This window comes from Perognathus longimembris, chromosome 28 (assembly GCF_023159225.1).
Source record: "Perognathus longimembris pacificus isolate PPM17 chromosome 28, ASM2315922v1, whole genome shotgun sequence".
In the NCBI taxonomy this organism is placed as follows: Eukaryota; Metazoa; Chordata; class Mammalia; order Rodentia; family Heteromyidae; genus Perognathus; species Perognathus longimembris.
Window position 1 is genome coordinate 15,103,653 of NC_063188.1, and position 24,060 is coordinate 15,127,712.

General features: G+C 40.3%; 1 protein-coding gene across 3 annotated transcripts in view; it reads left to right on the forward strand.

The window, feature by feature from the left end:
• Nucleotides 1-24,060, forward strand: part of Hs6st2 (heparan sulfate 6-O-sulfotransferase 2) — a 260,379-nt gene that overhangs the window by 216,968 nt on the left and 19,351 nt on the right. The window contains exon 4 of one of the 3 annotated variants that reach the window (XM_048336354.1): nt 3,945-4,031. The exons of the other annotated variants lie outside the window; for them this stretch is intronic. Within the exon in view, the coding sequence (XP_048192311.1) occupies nt 3,945-4,031 (87 nt within the window). The remainder of the gene's footprint in view (nt 1-3,944; nt 4,032-24,060) is intronic. 3 annotated transcript variants of the gene reach the window in all.

Below are 24,060 nucleotides of genomic sequence, written 5' to 3' on the forward strand. Positions count from 1 at the left end.
TGTTTTTTGTAAAAGCGATAATTTTTAAAGTTTCAGTACCAGTCTGCTGCAGAAATATAATTCCCTTGGGGAGGGATCCAAGACTAATTAATTACACAAAAAGGGATTGTAAATTTCTATGAGAAACCGGTTTATGTTACCCATGAACATGATGAACCAAGTAGCTTTTAAACTACGAGGTTCCTCTTACATAGGTACTTTTCTAACATAAGAAAAAAACCATCATAATGGGTCTGAACACCATTTGGTTTAAATTCCCTGGATATAAATTCAGCATTGAATTATTTAATAAGAAAGACATTGATAATGGGATGGGAATATGGCTTAATGGTAGAATGGTTGCCTAGCATGCCTGAAGCCCTGGGTTCGATTCCTCAGTACCACAGCAACAGAAAAGGCCAGAAGTGGCGCTGTGGCTCAAGTGGTAAGGTGTGCTTCCTTTGAGCACAGAGAGGCTCAGGGACATACCCAGGCCCTGAGTTCAAGCCCCAGAACTGGCAAAGAAAAAAAAGAAAGATATTAACAGTGCTGATGAACTAGATTTGTCAGGATTTTCCTACATGGATGCAATGTACATCTTTCTACAGGATTTTCTTTTACATATGTATACATATATATTATGTACACATATAAAATTATATACATACAGTTATTCTGTAGGTAGTGTACAGAAGGGTTGCCATTTCACAACTCAAATTCTTTTGTATTTTTATTGCTTTGGAGCCTGTAGAAGAAAGTTGACTTAAAAAGAACACTGGCCATCAAGGAAACAAAGGAGAGCTGGCATCCATTTGCTTTTCCCATCAGAAGCTCACCTGGAATGTCTTCCCAGGCCTTTGATGAGGCTTGGTTGAGAGGCACTGGAAGGAATAAAGAATCTTAATCTTCAGAAGATGATCTCTATTCAGGTGGAAGGGGGGGGGGGAGGCTGGACCCAGATTTAAGCCACAGCCTTTGAGATCATACTTTAAATAAAGAGATGAAAGTAACGAGGGCTGACAAGTGACCTAGACACAGACAGATCAAAAGAATGACAAGTGGGGCAGGTTTGTTTCAGACACATAGGTTAGTAGTCAGCTCATCTCATTTACCCCCAAATGATCACCCATGTATCTTAGAAACAAGCAACGTTTATTCCTGGAAATCTCTGGGATTGCTGTACGTTTCAGTGGCCAGAATTCTTGGCGGCATCTTAATCTTTAAGTCCTTGACCCATGTCCTTTCAGATCTTGCAGGCTCCTAACTGTCTACAGATGCAGGATTTTCTCTTTATCTCTGCTTAGGCATTTCTTAAACAACTCAAGGTCCTTGATTGCACTCTTTTAGATCCCTTTCTGTCTCAAGGTTTAAAAATTATAGTATCTTCTCTAGGCTTATCTAACCAACTTGGATCTTTGGACAAGTAACAAGGTCCTTTTCTGACAACATTCAACAGACTTTTTTTCCTGCACAATAGCCCTTAGTGTCACTAAAAAAAAATTACCCCTCCTAGGATTCAAGCCTGCTGTGAGTTCTACTTAACCCACCCTTTTCTGATACATTTGCCCACCATGTATGGACCTGTTTTTGCATATTCAATTTGTCATTTGATTACTTTTACCCCTCTTGGATGTATCCTTAAGCCTAGTGTTTGTTTTGATTCCTGCAAAACCCCACATTGAGCTTAATGTAGATAATAGAGGATTGTCTTGCCTAAGTCATAGACGTGGGAATTTAGCAATGGAAAAGGGTATTGTTTTCTTCAAAATCACATCAATGCCTGCATGTGGAGACTCAGAAAGCATTAAATATATGCCCACCAATTCTGAGCGCTTTGTGCATAGGAGCCATCACAAGATCTCTGGTTTCAGAGTAATTCCATGTGAATTTCCCACAGCTGCTGTTCGAGGGAGGGGCTGGAAAAACAAAGGCTCATTGGTCAGTGAACAGGAATTAGGTAAACCAAACACAACTTGGATTTTGTATCACAAAGCATATTGTGACATTTGCATTAGACATCCTTTTAGAAGAGCTCCTTTTAAACTCTTTTGTCTTTTTCTTTTTTTTCTTTTTTGTATTATCAGTTAATTTCCCAACTTGGTTCTAAATGACAAGGATATTTGGGCTTAGATCTTGTTATGGGCTTTTTGTCTTCCCCTCCTACCCCCCGCCCTCCCAGACTGCCTGGAGTACCCTTCGGGCAAGTTTTTCAGTCCCCATCTAGCCTGTAGCCATATGCAGAATGGAAAAATCTTTCCCACACTGAATGCCAATGACAGCCAGGTGTTTCAGGATAGAATTCATTCCCCCTTCCTCCTTTCCAGAGCTACCCACTACACACCAGAATAAGAAATCAGCTTCTATTTCCAAGAGCTGGCTTTTAGACCTCCAGGATCCTGAATCTTAACTACTTAGCCCTTTGCTACCTGCAGTGATTGCTTGCCCCTGTCACCTTCATGATCATCAGGAGTTCCTTCGCATCTCTTGTTCCAGTCACATCTATGTGGCCAGGATCATTTGTGACCTCCTGATCCAAACATAAATACAGCTACATGCTGACACTTCTCATCACGTAGAGCTTAAAAGATTCACAAATATCTAAAAAGCTCTTTAATAAGATTCTCAGACAATATTCGATACCACTGGGAGATCCTATTATATCCCTGATAGGCAAAATAGGCATTTTTTTCTTTTACCTTCACTTTTGATAAAAAGGTTATGCTGACATAGATCTTCCTAACTGAAAAAAATATTTCTCATAAAATCAGGATAAATAATTCCACACACTATCAAATGTAGAGAGAGGCTTGGAATCAGTTTCCATGGAAATCTGAAGATGAAGTAAAGTAATAATTTCAAGGCAGAGAGCTGAATTGAAGATAATGGTAAAATACTTTGATAAAGGAAATAGAATGAAGTAATCAAGGAGCCTCCAATCAATTATTCCTTTTTGTTTACATTGAGTTGATTAATTTGTCTGCATTTATTAACCTGATGAGATTAAGCAGACTTTCCTTGTGATTTATTTCGTAATTCTTTGCAAGGTTTGACATAAGCCGTGGAGTTATTGAAGGTGGAGATTTAAATTCAATTACTCATGAAGCAGGTGGTAGTTCTCCTGAAAGAATATCTGAATTCATGGCTTTCCCATATATTTCTCATATATTATGAGTGAAAATTATTAATTCAGCTGATAGTGTCTCCCAAAGACGTTTTGAAGTCATTTGATAGCCATGCACTTTACTGGAAGTTAGCAGCTTAAGAACTAAACTTTTAATGCAGAATATACAGTGGCTGAAGTAAAGCATTTTATATTAAATATTACTTATTTTATACTGGGTTTTTTTTTCTCCACTAACGCCTTTCTTTCAGCTTATTTGGGCTTTGGTGCTATCATTAATGGAATGTACCAGCTCAAAGGCTGTGTGTGTGTGTGTGTGTGTGTGTGTGTGTGTGTGTGTGTGTGTATGTGTGTACTCGCATGCATGCTAGTACTGGGGCTTGAAGTCAAGAGTGTGGGCTCTCTTTCTTAGCTTTTTACCTCAAGGCTGGTGCTCTACCACATGAGCCATAGCTCCAGTTCTGGCTTTTTAGTATTTTTCTGCCCAATGACTTCCAAGCATGATCCTCCGATCTCAGCCTCCCATGAATGACTAGGATTACAGATGTGTTACTGGTACCCTGCTTAGTTCAGATTTTGAAACTCTGTAAAGTTTTCTTTCAGTTTCACTCATGGTTCCCACTGTCTTTGTTTTTGAAGAACAGCAGTGGATTAATCCACGCTTTATGTGTGACAGAGAGAGACAAGAGAGATAGACAGAGAGTCAGACACAAAGAAGGACAGACACAGACACACACAGAGAGCATCTTTAAATATGTTCTCAAATGAAATGATTAATTGTTGTGCTTTTTGGTCTCTATGGTCCTTGTCATCAATTTTTTTTTCTGTTCTTTTATGGGTATAGTAAGGATAGACGGGGCTCTTCAAGCACTAATCCAGCCGCCAACTCTCCATCAGCCACAAAGACTCGGAACACATCTAAGAGTGGGAAGTAAGTGAAAAGTGCTTCTGTGCATCTGACACAACTGTCTCAAAGCCACGTGCTGTCTCCATTGTGTCATTCATGCATATCCATTCCAAAAGAGGTGTTGAATGCCTTCTGCCTGTCTCCCATTGGCGGCTCACTGGGGAACCGGAAGCATAGTGCATGTGTCAGTGATATTGACTACATGAAGCCCTCTATGAGGAACGGAAGGTCGTACTAGTGAGGGATGACTTTGGAAAGACTATAAAAGATTTGTACTAAGGGTTTAAAAAAATTTAAAGGAAGCATCACTGACGAATGAATCACTTTATGATGTTTTTGAGCCATGAACTGGATCTCAAATTTGAGGTTGAGTTCGAAGAATCTAGGAAGCCATCCCATAAACTTCCTCATTCAAGTACATTTACATTACAATCATATCATTGATTTATGTGATCTGTATATTCTTTTCCTGGTAACCAGCATGCTTCATGTCTGACATGAAACTGTATTTTTTGTATTGCTCAAACTTGGTTGAATATTTGTGATATCAAATGTATGTCTTGGGACTTATTCTAGAAAATAACTTTGGTTGATGTCTCCTTTTGGGTTTATCATAGTTTGGCGACATGAAACATTGTGACAGTTTCATGTAGCAAGCCATACTCTAGCTAGCCACTTCCCCTTCCAAGTAGATACAGTCCTCTGTCCATGACTCGGGTTCTCTCTGTAAAATCTCGTCCTTAGCTAGGTAGAGGTTTGTGCCTGGCAGCAACACCTCTAACTTGCATCCAGGAGATGAAAGATGGCTTCATCTCGCTAAAGGTTCTAATCATCTAATAAGATATGTCATTACAAGAGGACAGCTTTGCAATGAATAGTGGATTCGTCACAGCCATCTATTCCATGTATTCATGATGGGACAGCAAATGCTGCTGTTTGAATGTGATCTTGCATTCAATTCCCCAGAGGAAAGGTCTATTGGCGTCTCCTTTTTTTTTTTTTCTTTCCCATCTCCCTCTGAATACCATTTCTGTCTTGCATATCAAGTGGAATGCTATCTTGAAGATGAAAAGTGGTGATGAAGACACACAACTAAGGCTCTGAGCAGTTAGAGCTCATTTCACTTAGTTATTACTGAGCTCCACAATCAACATACTGTATACATATTAAATGAAGTGAATGGATGCGTACACTCTCAAGCAACTGATGGTTTCCAAATGAATCCCAATTCAGTGTGAGTGCTTGGTCTCCGATTGAACTGAGGGAACTACAGAGTTCCTTTGAACTCCGTTCTTTTAGGCATGGCAGATCCTACCTGGCCACCTTGTACATACCTGCCATACTAACATGGTAGCATTCAGTCTCCACTTCTTATGCCCCATACAATCATGCACGTTTGTGATTTCCTGCTGTAAGTCTAAAGTGGCACGACTTTGCAGGAATCGAATCTTCTGTCTTATATGTAAACACCTTCTCTACAGCATAACAGATGCCCTTGGTCGAATGTGAACTAAGATGACATGGAGAATGTATATCTAATTATATACCCAGGTTGTTCCCTATAAGGACACCTAAATACAGTCTTAAAGCATACATAAACATGATTTTATGTCACACATTCCCAAGCCTCTGCCATGAGAGGGGCTTCTCTCTTCATGTATTCTGAGCTAGGTGTCATGTATTAACCATGAATAGTTATTCATACATTGTACCTTTTTTTTTTTCTGGTCTTAAGGCTTGAACTCTAGGCCTAGGCCCTAAGTCTGAGCTTCTTTTGCTCAAGGCTAGTGTGCTACCACGTGAGTGCCATTTTTGGCTTTGTCTGAATAGTTTATTGGAGATAAAAGCCTCATGGACTTTCCTGCATGGGCTGGCTTTGAACAGCGATCCTTAAGTCTCAGACTCCTGAGTAGCTAGGATTACAGTCATGAAGCACTGGTGCCTAATTTCGATTCTTTTAAACTCTTTATTATTTTTGTGGCTACTTAGTATAAAATAAAAAAAACGTTCCCAATGTTCTCTTCATGAATATGCATAGTGCTTCCCATTGCCCAATGGTTTTCAAGAGGTGGGATAGTTGTTCGTTCCTTCTATTCCTCCACATTCGTTGCTGTTCCCTGGCTCTGTCGAGTGTATCAGAGGTGTTTTTCCTGCAGTATAGACAGAGCAGTGTCTATTAAGCTTCCACTCTGAGAAAGTTGTCACATGGAGTTCCTGCCTCATGGTCTGTACACTTTGCCAGTCTGGGCTATATGATAGTGAGCAACCGCTTGCTGGAGGATGCCATTCAGGCAAGTTTCCTGAGGTTATTTGACTGAACAGTCAAATAGACTGCCTATTGTAAAAATAACAGAAGCGTCTGTGGTATTTTGAGGCCCAATGTATTCTGGGAGAGTGTATTTTTTCTTCTCTGAAGAGAAATTTGGTCTCCTTTTTTCGTTTGTGAAGAAAACATGCAAAAGTCAAGACAAGATGTACAAATCAAGCTTCCAGAACTGTGCAGTGTGACTAAATATAATAACAAAATAGTAATATATACTCCCAGACACTGATGGCTCATGCTTGTAATTGTAGCTACTCAGGAGGCTGAGCTACATAGATGAAGGTTCAAAGCCAAACTGGGCAGGAAAATCCAAGAGACTGTTATCTCCAACAAACAATTAAAAATCCAGAAATGGAGCTATGATGCAAGTGGTAGAGCACTAGTCTTGAGCAAAACAAATGGTCAGTGCCCAGTCCCTGAGTTCAAGCCCCAAGACCATCCCCTTGATAACAGCAATCTGTATGTACAAGTATTTGGGTTGGTGTCGTGGCTTATTTGTTGACAACCTTCCTAGCAAGTGCAGTACTTTGAATGCAAACCCAAGTACTGCCGGAAAAAAAAAAGGAGAGAAAAAAGGAAATATATTGTATATATAAGGATTAATATAGCATAAAATATTTTATATATAATTAAATACAAAAGGAATCTTTGTAAATAGAATACAAATTGAAAAAATAAAATACACAGAATAAACTATAAAATAACATGTGCTAAATAATAGTAGGTTTTGTATCAATTCTGTGACAGCCTGTGTCACAACACATTTTTTTCTCATTAGTTCTCATCCACATAAAACTTATGAACTGGCTGCTACTATTATTACTATAATGCATAGTTGAGGCTTGGAATCAAGGTGTGTACACTTGAAGGCTCCAGAAGAACAAGTTGGGGTTTTTTGTTTGTTTGTTTGTTTTAATCATGCCTGTCCTGGGGCCTGAACTCGGGTCCTGAGCACTGCCCCCGGGTGCTTTTCTTTTGCTCATCTTGTGCTCCACTACTTAATCCACAGCTCTACTTTCGGCTTTTTGAAGGTAATTAATGAAAGTCTCCTGGACTTTCCTGCCCTGGCTGGCCTCAAACTACAATCCTCAGATCTCAGCCTCCTGAGTACCTAGGATTAGATGCATGAACCACTGGCTCCAGGCTTCAAAAGAAGAATTTTGATGCAAACTTGGCTTAGCATGTATAGTAGTAATAATAACAAGTATACATGAATGACATAAATTATACTTTATATATATACATATATATATATATTTCTGATTTACAGTGCTAGGTCATGAAGCCACACTGCTGAATACAAGATACAATAGATGCCTTCTAGGAGCTTGCAGTCTTAGTTAAAAAAGAAGTGAAGATGCTAATATTGTTTAAATAAAACAATAAAGGAATCCTAGGATGTGTTTGGAGCCAAAAGAATTACCCCTACCTAGCCAATGCCAGTGTTGCTCTGCAGAACAGGTCATGAAGATATTTCCAAAGGCTTCTCAGAAGTCATGGTAAAATACTTTTGTTTGATCCCTTCACCATTTAGCGTGCAAGGCTACATGAAGAGAGGAAAATATAAGTTGGTAATTCCAATGGGTAGAATTCTTTGTCTATTGGACAGAACTTGGGTACGTTGTAGATTAACTTGAAAGTATGACTGAACGGACATTTCTGATTTTCCTGAATTTCATTCCTCTTGGAGACTAATGAGAGTGAAGGCAGCATGCTGAAGAGCTCAGGAAAGCTACCACTTGGAAGTTGCATCCGTTTTGCTTGCTCTGTTTCATTGCCTGGATCTGATGCTGTGTTGCCAACACTCTGTTTCAGGGAGGAACAGATGGAATGGGATACGTCTGAGCAGCAGAGCCAGACTAACCCTGGCAATGACTTTCAGGGAGTTGCAAGCAGTTTCTTGTATGTTGACAGTGAGCCAAATTGACAAGATGTGAAAGAAATCAATGTAAAGCCATAACATTGAAACCAGGAAGTATCCACTTTTGCAGAGGTTGACCCCCTTCCCCAAGCACTGCTTGGACCACTGCTCTGAGCCTCACACTGGGTTCCCTTTCACACTGTGAACCTGTTAGTCTGGCCAACTTAATGGGCCATGGTCATCCCATTCACTGCCCATTGGATCGTCTGCAAACAGCACTGAAACCATCAGGAATAATAACGTGTAACTGCCACCCAGAGCCTTTGAAACTATTCATTTGGTTTGTTTGGTAGTGGTGGGTTTTTGTTATTGCTTTGTCTTTCATCTTTCGCTGTTTTGTTTTTTTATATGAAGTCCCTTACATCGCCCGTACTTGTCTCAAACTTGTGATGCTCCCTCTTTCTCCCCTCAATAGCTAGCATTACAGAGAATCACCTTATCTGTATTTAAAAGTGTTTATTTTGGACTCGGATATAGCTCAGTGGCAAAGCATTTGCGTAGCAACTACAACGCCCTGGTCTTGATCCCCAGTACCAAAATAAATAAATAATAAACCACAAAAGGGTTTATTTTTTTATCTGAATGTTGTACTTTTCATGCAGACATATAAACATGGGGATTTTTGTTTTTGTCAAGACACTGTGATAAGAACAAATCTTTTTCCTGGAGTCACACATCTATCTAGTTGTACAGAACATCTTAGAATCTTGATCTTTTCATATTTGTCCAATGTTCTTTGTCGCAGAATACTAATTATGGTTCCTCTTACACAGAGTAACACTGTTTGCCTAATATTTCAGGATGTCCAGCCAAGTGCTTTTCCTTCCATATTCCATGATGCTTGTGTGGTTGGAATCTGCTAGCCACTGTGAAAATGGACACTTAAAAAATTAGAAGCATCTTTCTTTAAAAAAAATTGTAGCATTCTCACTGGCAATGAAAGGCAAAAAAGGAAGCATTTTCCAGTGTTCCATTTTTCTCTAATATAATATCATTTTGCTGGTGTTTAGAAAGTTTTCCTTTCTTGTCGTTATTGCTGTGCTATCTTGAGCTTTTAATGCAAACCTTTATCAAAGACACAAAGAGAAGAGATCTCTATAAGCATTCATATGAACATGTACGCACACATACTCACCCTAACTCATGCTTCTCTACTTGCAATGGGTTCATGTCCTAATAAAGCCAGAATAAGCTGAAGATATTGTGTGCCCAAAGTCCCTTTGATACCCCAATCAAACATCTATATGTGTGTATATAACACTCAGGTGTATCCATTTAAAATGAGATTGTAAGCTGTTAAAAATGACCAATTACTCCTTGTAGACTAAGATATTCTTCACCTAGACCCAGACTAGGCCATGAGAGGAAGCAAAGCTAGTTTTCAGACACTAGTGAAGACCATAAACATTAGAGAACAAAGGCTGAGCCCCCAAGCACAGTGCCTGGTAACTGATGCCAGAAATGATGATTGAAGAGCTTTCAGTGTTGGCTTCAGTGAAGTACATTAGAAGAAAGAAGGAAGAGGAATAGCAAAGAGGATTGGGGGAAGACCACATCCAACTTTGCTCATGTCACATCTACCCAGTAAGTAGTAGATGCCATTGGAACACTACAATGTGTCTTTGATGAAAGTATCTGATAGCAACCAGGCATCTTCCTCTATATCTACATGAGAACAGGGACTAACCTGGAGCTTCCTAATGAAATGAAACATTGATACCTTTAATAACATTCCAGGATGTCTTGCTTGCTTGTTTAGACTCACCAAGGTGCAGTTTTATGTCTGATCCAGCTGTTGGCGTGTCCATCACTACAATCATAACTTCAGCATGTTCTAGTATGATTGTCCTTTCCTCTAAATGCAATGTATTTCTTAGGATTCATTAGACAGCTACACCATCTAAAAATCTAATTTCACCTATGTGTGCAGTTGCATGATATATAAGCATAACAATCAAATGGCTAACTATTGGACTTTTCCCATAATTGCTATAGTTTCATGTGATGTTGCTTATCAACAGTGCCCTTGTTTTACCTATTACACTGATCTTCATCTCCAAGCTTATAGAAAAACCAAAGCAATAAAATGGATTGCTTATTTCCTCTCTTTTCTTTGTGCATTGCTTCTTTGCAGAAAAAGGCAAATGACAAAAGCACAAGCCAATGTCAGAATGGGGTCCTATAAACAGCTTTGTGATGTGTCTCCAAGGATGAGTTCATTTGTGCCTAATTGCTGTTTCCTCCCATATTTCCTGTCCAGGATAGTGGGAGACCTTTTGGGCATGAGAGAAAAAAAAAGTCTACTATATGCCAGAATATTTACTCATTAATAAGTCAAGAAAGCTGCCTCAGCCATTTGAAAAAAAGACTTTCAATAACCAGGGATAAATAACACACGCTCAACGTACTTTGATGTTTAACCTCGGGCTAAGCAGCTGCAGCACAGGGCTGTACAAAGGTCTCTTTAAATAAATTAATCAGGCAGCCTTGTGTGTATTTGAATGGACATTGGCTTTGGAGTCAGATAGACCTGGATTTGCATCCTTACTCTCCCACTTAGAAACTATATACCTACCTCGCTGGGCTGTTGTGAGGATTAAATGTCCTAATCCAAGTGAGGCTCTCATAGTGCCTGGCACTTCGCATGTGCTCACTAAATGTCAACTACTGATTATGTTCATTTCCGCTGCCAGTGTATCACAGCTGGGGACAGTATGACCCGGCGCGTCCGATTCTAGCCCAATATGATTCTGATGAGCTCTATTTGGCTCTGCTTGCCTGGTTATCAATTTTGCCAGCTCCTGAAATACAAAAGCAGAAACCTCTCCACTATCACCACATAAATAATGCTCCTAGATCACATATGACCAAAAAAAAAAAAAAATGAGTTGTGCCTCCAGGAGAACACAGAAGTGGTATATGATGTTACTTGTGAACATAATAAATCCCCATCTCAAAGATGTGACTGTCCAGACTGGGCCCTGCTTCTCAGCCTGTCCTCAGGGAACATGTTGTGCTCCTTGAGTCTTGTATACTAGGAGCTGGTTTTCTGTCCTCTCACTCGCCAATGTCATGGAGGAAATTACTGCTTCTGGCTGGAACTAGAGTCCCTGATCACTCTGCTTTCTCTCTTTATGGCAAACTCGGTTAAGAATTCTCTTTTGTACTGTTCAGTTTTCAAGGGCTAGCTAGAATTCTACTTCTGTCTCCTACTTGGGAAGCAAGGGTTCTTCAATTCTGCTACTTTTCTCGAAGAAATAAGGTATCTTTCTGTCTCTGTTTCTCTGATTCTCCATTGTCTATCTGTCATTTTACCCCAATATTTGTAGCTCTCCACCTAGTTCTTGGTGAGCAAGGGGAATTATGGTGACAAAACAAAAGATGTCACATAATGATTCTAAATCAAAGATGGTAGTTATGAGACAACTAGCCAATAAAGTGGGAATGTCACAGTTCTAAGATGCCATGGAAGCAGAGAGTAACACTGACCCGCGACCCAAAGAAATCTATAGTATGAAGCTATTTTCTTCCTGGGTCACTAGGACTCAAACTCAGTTTCCAATGTTTTATGCTTATTGGCAGGTGCTCTACCATCCAAGCCATGCCTCTAACCTCTAATGTTTTCAATATGAAGTCTAATTTATTAGTATTTCTCTTTGCTGAATTGTGCTCTGCTTTCCTATCTAAGAAATCATTGCCTAATCCAAAGTTACAAAGATTTCCTTTTCCCATATATTTCTAGAGATTTTGTAGCTTCAATTTCTACTTTTAGACCCGTTACTCACTTTGAAAAAAGTATAGCGTGTCAGGGCGAGTTGTTAACATTTCCTTTTACAAAAATAGCCAGTTGTGCCAGCACCATTTCTTTCTCCATTGAACCACCTTAGCAATTAGGAGGACAATCAGTTGTTCATTTGTACCTGAGTACTTCTCTGGACTCTCCATGATTAATATATTTATCCACACCTCTGTATCATACTATCTTGAATACTGTAGCTCCATATTAAGCCTTGAAGTCAGGAGATGGGAGCCTGTCTACTTCGGTTTCTTGTACATTGTTTTGCATATTATTGTATAGGTGATTTCCATTTTCATATGAATTTTAGAATAAGCCTATGCATTTCAACAGAAAAGTTTATAAAGCTCACTGGGATTTTGGCATTGATTGCAAAGAATCTGCATATCAACTTTAAAGAGAACTGGCTTTTAAAACATTTACGTCCCCATGAGCTCCATATATCTATCACTTTATTTAGGTCTATTAATATTTTGTTGTTTTTTTCAGTGCACACGATTATCCTGTTTTGTTAGTTGAATCCTTAATTTTTTTCATACCTTTTTCCCCATGCTAAAGCCTGAAGCCATAGCCTTACAAATGTCAAGCATGTGCTCTACCATAGAGTAGAGTTTCTTACTTTGGGTACTAGGCAAATGATATTGTTTGGCTTCATTTTTGTGGTTCTGGAGTTCAATATCAGGGTTTTGCCTTTGCTAAACATGTGCTCAGGCCATCTGAATCATGCTTGTGGTTACTTTTTGGATATAGTCTTTCTTTTGACCCAGGCTAAGCCTGTACAATAATCCCCCTATTTTTATACTTGCTGCCATAGCTGGGGTGATGTGTCCTTGCCACCCCACTCAGTATTTTTTTCTATTGCAATAAAGTCACATGAACTTTTTTGCGCTTATCGGGAAGCAGGCTCTTTCTGATCTCAGCCTCTCCAGGACCTGGGATAACAGGCACATGGCAGCCCTCACGTCGAGCTTTTTGTTGAACTTTTTGCCTCAGCTGACCTCAAACCATGAGCCTTTTGATCCTTGCCTTCCAAGTAGCTAGGATTGTAGGGATGAGTCACTGGCACCTAGCTTTGTTTTGCTTATTTCAATGATTGCTCATTTCTAACATATACAACCAATTTTTGGTATGAATTTTGCATCCTGCAGATTTGAAACATTCACCCATTAATTCCAGGCCAGGAGCTTTCTTCTGTATTTCACTGAATATTTTATAAGCAATTATGTCACCTGTACATAAACACAATTTTATTCTTTTTCATTATATTTTCTTGTCTTATTACACTGGCTAGAACCACTGTTAAGTAGCTGTGTTGGGTTACCAATAAAGTATTCTCTGCTGCTTAACTTGGTAGACACATATAACAATGGAGAGATAGTTGAACAATGGCAATATTCTGTGCTGTGAAGATGCTATTTGGGAACTGGATTACTGCCTTCATCAGAAGACCAAAGCTAGATTTTCCCAATATTTCATAGAGATGTCATTAGATCTTGTTCACAAGTAGGAGGAAGTAAAGAAATGGATAAAGAAGAAGGAGAAAAGAGAGAAGTAGAAGCATTACAAGAAGAATCCCCAAGTTTAAGGAATTACAGTGTTTCAGTTGTTCTGTTCTCATCCACATTTCTTCCCTCCCAATCACAACCCTCTCCACAAAGTATAATGTTAAAGATTGCCAAAATGCCCAAGCTCCGAGTATTGTTCTGGGCAGGGTACCTAATGTATTTGTGCATTATCTTTGTCATTTGTAAAAAGAAGTTACTGACAGTACCTTCTGCTGGGATTGTCAGGAAAATTAAATTCTATATTTAAAAATGCGACTGAGCAGGGTTTTGGTGGCTCACACTGAGGAACATGCTTCAAAGCCAGCCTAGGGAGACAAGTGCATGAGATTCTTATGTCCATGTAACCAGAAGAAACCCAAAAGCTGGAAGTGGAGCTGTAGCTTCAGTGGTAGAGCACTAGCCTTAATCCAAAGAAGCTCAGGGACAGAACCCAAACCCTGAGTTCAAACCCCAGGACTAGAACACCAAAAAAAATGTGATTGGGTGCATGCTGGGTACCAGGAATCATTCTTGACAACATACTGCCTGCATTTATGCCCATTTTAGCAGATGAATGTGGTTTTTAATCAAATAGGCAGGGCAAGATGTGGTGGTACTTATCTCAAGTTCAAGGCCAGCTTATGTTACATAGCTAGGCCCTGTCTCCAAAGACCAAAGAAAAATAAGTAATCCATATAGCATTTTAAAAGTAATAAATCATAATCGGGGGAATGCATGGGTAGGGATTAAGGAGTGCAGGGTGGGCAGAAACATTGTAAATGTAAATAAAGTCATTGGAAATGAAACCCCTTTGTACAACTTAGCCTATGAAAAGGGAAGAAAGCAAGTGACTGGGGGTAAACCTCGCTACAAGATGGCATTGGAAGAAAGGCTTGCGTTATGTAAATAAGTTCTTTCTTGCCTGTAAGAGAATTACAAGTTCCTCACATAGAGTAAACATATAATGATGCTTTCATTAAACGCAATCCATTGAGTATTTGCTCTGTGTCAGGTACAATTGTCAAGTGGTGGTTTTCCACCCGTTGCACAGAGTTTGAATGGGATGTGACATACTCTCGTCTAAAGTCAGAGCTGCAGGCCTGGTGGAACCCACATGCCTACTGTCTCACTCTTGGCAGAGACAAAGTGTGTGCTCAGAGACTACAGTAGAAGCTTGGTCCTGCTGATGGAGGCCTTTGTTACAGGAAATGGTTTTGTGTGAAACGTTCTGCCTGCCGGTGAGGGAGTGGTTGAACCTCACCTTCTTTGAATTTCTACTGGAAAGTGAGACTTATTGTATAGGGGACTCCAGCAGCGTTTGGCTCTGACATTGCCATGACTCTATGTGCTGTAAGCTGAAAATGGCAGAAGAAGAATAGAACAGAAATAAAGTGCCATGTTTGGTCAGTGATTGTCTTTAAAAAAAAAAAAGCCTTTGGTTTTCAGGGTGGTCATTTGCATAAGTGTAACCAAAAGACACAGCTCAGTGATGAGTAAACTATAAATTTTGCCTGGAAAATGATGCCAATGGTATAAAAGTCAGTCACCATCTGTCTGTGCTGCTTCAAGTAGCGTTTCGAGTGGATAATGAAGATATCACATGCCTTGGAAGCACAAATCATCAGTACAAGGACGCCTTAGCATCTCTGGAAAAACTGCATGGTGAAGAAGGTCTTGAAGCATAGCACTTTGTTCCAAGGATATGTTTCTATTGACATGGTATCTTCAAAGCTGCTGTTTTAGATGAGCTGAGTTGAGAAAGACAAGGGGACAATTGACAAACGACTTGCTGAAATTGATTCTGTTCTTTAGTCAAAATAAGCAAGGGTCCCAGCTCTTGCCCAATGGATAGTCCTAACATACGTTTATCCATCACTTTCTGAAAAGCCTCATGGTGAGTTGGAGAATCTCAGGCCATACCATTTAAGTCTAACTCAGCCTGCAATTCCTAAGATTAAGAACTATCTTGTGTGTGTAGCCTCATGTCATTGGCGAAAGACCCCTTTCATCCATTACCTTATTTAATTTTATCACCAATCCTATAGGTCAGAAAGTATATCTATATCTTCCAAGTCAGAACATGAAGACTGAGAAATGGCATATGTTATCCTAAACCACAGAGAGAGTTAAGCAACAGGGCTGTGCTGGCAAGCAGTGCCCATGTTCATTGATATCCTATTATCTGCCCAAGTCTGTAGGCCCAAACACATTTACACACAGAAAACAGAGAATTCACTTCCAACACGTGGGAAAGACTGCCACTAGCAGCAAGATCAAGAATGTTTTAAATAATAAGTAACATTTATGGAGTGCTGCTTCTGCACCGGCTCTGTTCAAAGTGCCTTAAATCCATGCATTATCTCATCTAATCCCGGAACACATTCCTTCCTGTTGATTTAAGGCGAATTACTCAGTTGCTTTGATGCCATTGGCCTATACAAAATCTTGAAAAGTCACTTTGAGGTGCACATTTAGGTGCCTTCAACAGACATGAGTCTTAGCACGGATGGCTTATAGAGCTTAGCCAGGGGAGTGACTCTTCCAGGCATGGAGCTTAAACAATTTGGCTTTCCAACATCAAAGTTCATAATGGATAGAATTACGAATGCTGGGCTTGCTTCCAAGAATGTTCTTCTTTCTCATCATGGCTGAGGAGGAGATTCATGCTCCATAGACTTTAATGAGATGCTGTCTCCTCATCATTTGCATTTAGCTTCATTTCCGCCTTGGTACCTATGGGCCTCTCAAGGGTGACCAAACTCTGCTGTGCTTTCACGGTAGGCACTGGGGCTGCTGCTTCCGTTATGATCATTGTCAGAGAATAGTCTGCTGCCACTGCCCAGTGGGCAGCTCCTTCTCCCACAGGGAATCAGTCTTGCCACTCCTCTTGCTTTCATTAGAAGGGCATGACAAATAGAAAGCCTCTTAAGAACGTTGCCCAAAACCCAAGTAGTCACTCGTATACTCTTCCTTGTGGTTTTTCAGGAACTTTCAGAGGAAAAGATGCATCTCCTCAGAAATCCCATTGACAGGCTCATACCTTTTCCCGCAGAGAGTGTTTTCTTGCCATCCTTTAGGCCATCTTTGCAATGGTTCCTGTTCTACCCTACCACTTATCACCTTTCCCAACCTCAACTGCTCTCCATTAGCACCCATAACATAGGGGCTAGTTAGACATATCTGGCTTTCTTTGTATTGGAAAATACATTATGAATTTCACTCCCTGATTAATTAATTGGGTCTCTATCCTCCACCCTTGATGGCAAGGAAAAAAACTCATCCAGACTACCAGGGAGGGCTTGTGGTTTATTTGTGTGTTGTCCTTTGGATATGAATTGCCACCTGCTGGATAAGTGATGTACTGCAGGCCTTGTCCCCATCTGATGCTGCTGGAGCACCTTCTCTACCGCTTGTCCTTCTGCCATGGTGATTCTGCCTATCATCGTCTCAGAAACAATGGAGTCAGCCAACAGTGTATTGCAACCTCTGAAACCCTGAGCTAAATGAAATCCTTCTTCCCTTTAAGTCATTTGTCTTAGGTTCTTTGTCACAGCAATGAAAACATTGACTAGCTTGAAGTAGTGGAGACAGTGTTACCATCCATTACAGCACCCATAAGTGGGCAAAGCATTTGGTGTTGAAAATGCCCCCTAGTGGACAATTTGTACACTTCTCCATTTCAAGTTTGCCTTCTGACTGGTGGAACGCGGGCTAAATGAGGTGTAAAGAAGCAACCTAGGCTCATGTAGCCAGACCAACACACTTACTGCATCTTTCTTTTTTTGTAGACCAGTGGTTTTCTGTCTCTCTCCAGAGCCCTTTGTGTGTGAGGGATACAGTTGGTTAAAGTGGCAAGTAGATGGAGTTCCGAGGCCCTTCTCCGGTTTCTTCCCGCGTGATTCCAGTTTTATCTGTCTCATATTTTGAATTGTACTAGAGTTCCTTTTTAAAGCTCTGCTTCTAAGAACCAGTGGTTAAGTTCCCTTGTATATTCAGCTTGGGAATACTCAAGGAGCTGAATATGGATAACAGCCTAGCTTCACTATGCCCCAGCTCCCCAGAGACTGGTGAAGTAGTCCCCATCCTCACTTCTGCAAGCTCTTTAACACACACACACACACACACACACACACACGCACGCACGCACACACACACAGAAAGAAAGAGAGAGAGAGAGAGAGAGATTGTTTCCTTTCCCATGGCCAAATTGTTCAGAACAGATGAAAAGGACCACACTGAAAGGTGATTGTTTCCCAAGATTACAGCCTATACCCAGGCTGAACTTAAACTGCTTGGAGGGGGGAAAATGCCTCAGGTTGTGAGTTATGCCCCGCCACTGGCTCCTGTTCTCCAGACTAAATGAACACACACCATTTCCACTCCATTTCCTTCAACTGACCTCTGGACGAGGCTGTAATGAAACCTGTAGGGGAAGAAAAGAGCATTAGCTTCGGGAAAGGATTATTGTAGTTGCTTAAGCCATTTACTGTTGGCAAATAGGCAAATGTTTAGGCCAAAATCTGTTTGGTTCATTTGAATGGCTTTGGAAAGCCAGCGGGCTTTTCTAGGATGTATTTATCATAAGTGTTTTTGTCAAATCCTAAACATAATTTTGTTGCCATGTTTAACTCTCTCTAGAGTGATTATGTGTGTTCACCAATTCAACTTTATCACCAATCATTTAGTGTCACCCTAGCATAGCCGATCAGGCCTATCCTGTGATGGAGGCACTGCTCTCCTCCATAGTTTGCCAAATGCCCCCTTTCCCATGCCATAATGACCTACGTCCCTCCATTACCACTGTCCACATCTTAATTCAGTGGTTATGAGTCCAGTCTTGAAGATGATTTAGAGATGGGTTTTTATTTCAGCCCTGGCACCTACCTCCATGTCTTCACCTGTAAATTCAGAATAATAATGGCCTTTCTTAGAGATCGTTTTATTTTTATTTATTTTATTTTTTATTTTTTTGGCCAGTCCTGGGGCTTGGACTCAGGGCCTGAGCACTGTCCCTGGCTTCTTTTTGCTCAAGGCTAGCACTCTGCCACTTGAACCACAGCGCCACTTCTGGCCATTTTCTGTATATGTGGTGCTGGGGAATTGAACCCAGGGCCTCATGTATATGAGGCAGGCACTCTTGCCACTAGGCCATATCCCCAGCCCCCGTTTTATTTATTTTTAACTGATTCTCAAACCATTAAACATAGGCTTCTTATGGAGGAGTACCATGTAATGTTTGATACATGTGTATATTTAAAGCAGGTCAGTTTACTCTGTAAACATGGACCATGTGTTTGCCATTAAAACTTTCAAAAGTATACCTTTTGGAAATAAACACTACATAGTTGTTATCTCCAAGACATTCTTTGAAGACTCAGTGAAATAACATCCAAATATTCTGGTATATATTGTATACTTATTAAATGGAATCATTGTTATGACTCATTTTTTTACATGATGATTGTGCATTTTTTCCTATCATCCCTCTCCTGGTAAACCCTGAGATCATCTTCACCTTTTGAAATTATTTCCATTGTTCATTCATTGATATTGAACAAGATGTGTCGATTCATTCATAGTGCACCTACAATGTGATCGCCATAGAGCCATCTGTCCAGGTGGGTTTCATAGACAGAAGGGAGAGAAGGGAGACACTGCATGGCTGAAACATTCAAAGTCAATCACTGTAAGGGAGATACTACAATAGAACAATGTGGTGTACTTCTTAAGGAAAGAGCTATCAGGCACATGGCTACAGTAATATAAACAAGGGTCTCGCAAGACAAAGTCCTGGAAATTACAGTACTCTTTATTTATTGTTAACTATTTCTGTATTTATTGTTGTATCCAGACCTGAGCACATGGGTCCCCATTTATATATGCTGAATGGTGTAGCAAACAGACACACCCCAGAAAAGACTACCTATTTTCTGGTCTCATCTTATTTGAAAGGACAAGAAATTAATCACTCGTGCTCAATATATGAAAGGATTGAAGAGATGGTTCCGTATTTTCATAGGTAGATTGCTAAGGAAATCCTTGACTCTTAAAGATCCTTGAACTTACTTTACAGAATCAGCCTTGTGTTAGGGGACTGGGTATTGAACCAAATATAGGACTGACTGGGTTGTCCTGAATCTTGTGATACCACAGAGACAAGTGGAATTTACTTCAGTGATGCCAGCTTCCCACTTTCCTCTCTTTGAACCTTGCCCTTCCCTTTCCCAACTGTTGTCTGGGATATTGTGCCTGAGAGTACTTTATAAAAAAAATCTTTGTTGCTATGTGATTGTTATAGTGTGTGTATATATACTGTATATATCATCCATGTATTTAAATGTAAGTATACATCTATGAAGTCATTGTTAACATCAAGGCCCTAAACATATCTGTCATTCTCCTAAAGTTTCCTCCTGCTCCTCAGTGTGTGTGTGTGTGTGTGTGTGTGTGTGTGTGTGTGTGTGTGTGTGTGTTTCTTTTCCCTTTGTTTTGTTTTGCTAAGAACACTTAACATCTCTCCTCTTCGCAACTTTTAAGTATAGAAAACATTGTTCTTAGTTCTAGGTAGTATGTTACACATTGGATGTCCAGAATTTGCATATCTTGTATTTGTGGAAGTTTGTACCATTTAGCCATCACTCGCCTACTTTCCTTACTTATTCCTCTCTCCTAGTAATCAATCCCTTTCTACTCTGCTTTGCTGAGTTTCCTAATAAAGTTTCATGCTTGTGATGAATGCTAGACCCATCTTCCCTGGCCGGGTTCTAGCTATGGGAGCTGTTGGAATTTGAATGTCCCTCTCCATCTCAGCACACAATCTTCCTCCTCTTCTTCCTTATTCACAAGGGGTCTTCTTCAATACGACTCTGGGCTAGCATTAGGGGGAGGTAGCAGCAAAAGCTCCTGAGAGTCAAAACACTGGGCTTCTGGCTGGAGACTTGACTTTTCCCTTCTTGAGAAAGTCACTGAGGCTCTCTGATTCTTTGTTGTCTGCGCTGTTAATGAAGGGCTGGCTTTGCAGGCTCTCAAGTCAGCAAGCAGATAGCTAGACAACCCCTATCACCACAATGCACACAAATAATGGAGCTGGAAACATGAGATCCTTTCCAGGTAATTTAATACTGCTGCATTTTAAGGGTGGTGGTGGGCTGGGGAGGTGAGTTTTAAAAGGAGGCAAAAGTAATTCTCCCAAGATAGTGTTTATAATGGTCTATTAAGAACACATTTAAAAGAAATGGCCTAATTCTGTAGTCTTCTACCCAGGACAGCAGGCCAATGGAGCCAAAGTGGTATTTGAATAGGGCCATAAGCAAAACCCTTTTCAGTGAATCTTAGAACTGCTTTGCAGAAAGGGAGGGGGAAAAAGGAAGAGGACTTTTCCCTTAATACATTTGAAAATGATCACTTTTCCACTGCCAAACTTCATTGCCACTCCTAAGAGCTAAAGCGTTCAGATGATGCATCTGTATCCCACAGAGTAAAAAGAAGAAAAAAAATCCCCAGCACATGCTATTTACTATTCTGCCCTCTTTTGAGAATTAATGTCAATAATACTGTTGCAACATTTTTCAAATAAAGGATGGGATTTTCTAATTGTCTAGTATTAAAAAAAAATCTCCTAGTCTGCATCCCCTGAGATGAAACCTGAGTTGAAATCATTAACACCACAAATCTCTGATAATTGTGGAATGTTTGCTAGTGCCTTAATCGGAGTGGCCTATTTTAATTGGATCACACTGATTAAGTTTCTGTAAGCTAGTATATGTTGCATTTCCAATTCAATTAAATGAGAACCTCCTGCCATTACTAGATATTACTAAAATGCCCTGGTGGGTGGAAAACTCGACCTGGTATTTTCGATTGCTACTGACTTCCTGATTATATAATCTTTGTACTAAATGAAATCAATGAAACTTCCAAGTAAACGAAGCAAATCTTAAGACACAAATCTATTTTCACCATACTTTTGGTTATATTTTTCACCTCAAGGTGTGGAAGCACATTAGTTGAAAGTCATTGATTACCTTTAGTGATGCATTTTAAAGGGCTCTCTACCCTCATATACCAGTTTCTAGAACAGTCTATCCTGTTCATAGGCATCTTAAAAGTGGGTGATGAATAGGCTCTCTCTATTATATATGTATTAGAGTGTGCTTCTTTCAGCTGTAGATAAGAGCTCTCTTATGTAAATGCAATTGCTTTGTAAATGTAAATGCCTATTGGGTCATCGATCATCCTGATGATAGTAGAAGCAGAACAATAGGAAGAGGTGTGAGAAAAATTGTCTAGGGACAAAAATGAAGTAAATCATGAAGTGGGGAAGGAATTGAACCAGTGCAGCCAGAGAACTTTGTGGATGAGGCTGGGCTGGAAAGAACTGTGGAGGTGTCCTGGGACAGGTATGTTGGAGCTGCCCATTGCTTTCTACATGCAGCAGCCTCCAAGGGCCTTCCTGTCAAGACATCCTGAGAAGAGGCTAAAAGGGAAGTGGGCCTCCACAGTGTCAGTGAGAATAAATAGGTTACAGTTGTAGGTTACCTGTAAATAGGTTACCTGTAAACCTAGCTACTTGGGAGGCTGAGGATCGTGACTCCAACTCAGCCTGGGCAGGATAGTCCTTGAGACTAATTTCCAAGTAACTACCAGAAAATCAGGAAGTAGAGCTGTGGATAAAGTGGTATCATGCTTGTCTTTGAGGGAAAAAAAAATTTAGGGGTAATGTCTAGGTTGAAGCCCGGGATAAGCACAAGAGAAAGAAAAGAAAGGAAAGGAAGATAGAAAGGAAGAATAAAAAGAGAGAAAGGAAGGAAGGAATGGGTTATGTTCTTTTTAAGGGCATCTAGATTTCAAAATGTGCTGCAAACCAAATGTGTGTGTGACTCATAGAGTAATAATGTCCTCTAAGTCAATTTGTAAGGCATCTTAAAGATATCCAGGAGGAGAAGGAAGCTTTCTATTTTTGTTCCACTTTAAAAAAAAAATCCCACCTATTTCCACAAAGGATTTGAGGTGCTTTCCAAAGGCATTCTTACTCATGCCTTAGGAGTTTTAAACAACTATTTGTGAAAGTCAAGTCCATGTATACCACGTAAATAGAGAGGAATGGTTATATAGAAATAAGAATATATCATGCCCTCTCACGTCGTTTAGCACCTCAGCTTTGGGAATGTGCTTAAAGGTGGGAAGTGTTTCTGTCCCCTATTCTATTATTCTCTCATGTGTCCTGCTTGATTCCCTTTCCTGGGCCTCTCTCTGTGCTTTCCCAGAAGTGCCTTGCCTTCACATCTTCTCTCATACCTGCAAAATTATTTTTTTTCTAATCAAATCTGTTCTAATAAATAGAAACTAGTGGGCACTAGTGCCTTCCTATGTCAGTTGTCCTCATGTTTAGGTAGACAGTTGAAGCCAGGAATAATTCTCCATTGATCCTAATCTGTAAAGTCTACACAATCTAGGCACCAATGGCAGAATCTACAGAAAGAAAACAGACCCTGAGTCCAATTAGAGCTTGATTCTCAAGTACTCAAAGGCACCAAAGAGCATGGATACCGTATGAGAGCGTTGGTGTCCAGCAAGTGTTCAAGGAATAGAGAGTCTATGTGAACTGCTTGAAATGCCTTTCCCATCAGCCAATCCTCTCTCTCTCTGCCTCCCCTGTACCTGCCTCTTGCCATGTATGGCACCTTTCCACCTCTTCAGCCACAGCTCCACTTCTGGCTTTCTGGTGGCTAAGTGGAGATAAGAATCTCATGTACTTTCCTTCCTGGGCTGTCTTCCAACAGTGATCTTCAGTTCTTAGCGTCTCAAGTTGCAAGGATTACAGGTGTGAGCCACTGGTACGCTGCCCAATTGTACCTCTAACTAGCCAGATGTGGGATGTGAGCAGAGATGTTTAACCTTTAACCTCTGCTTCTGTTTCTTTATTCATAAATGCGATTGCTAATACTAATAATACCTGTCTGGCAGAGAGAGTGTGATCATTAAATCAATTAACACGGTATCCTCCTAGAATTGTGTCTGCTATGAAGGAAAAATTAAATGAGCCCTGTAATCATTGAAATTCAGTGCATATGGGACTTCTTTGAGGCTTTTAAAAACTGTGTGATTCATGTGGCAGACTTACGCTTGTGTTTCCCAGGAGCTCATCCAGGCCTGCATAGACAACACTCTATGTTATTTCCACAGTCAAGGGCGCTGGCACTTGTTCTTTGCCTTGGAACCACCCAGTTTGCATGTGCACTTCTGGTGGGCCTCGATTTCCTGAAGACCAAGAATGAAGAAAAGGATTGTCTATACCATGGCGCAGTCTGGCCTTGAAGTAACAGCTCCCTTGATGTGTCATGGGGATCATCCGAAGCCCTCTTCTAATTTGATAGTGTTCATTGTGAAATCAGATACTGAATCAACCGTGGTCATCTGAACATTGACTATTGCACCTGGAAATGTGCAAAGAAATGCTTGGGCTTGAA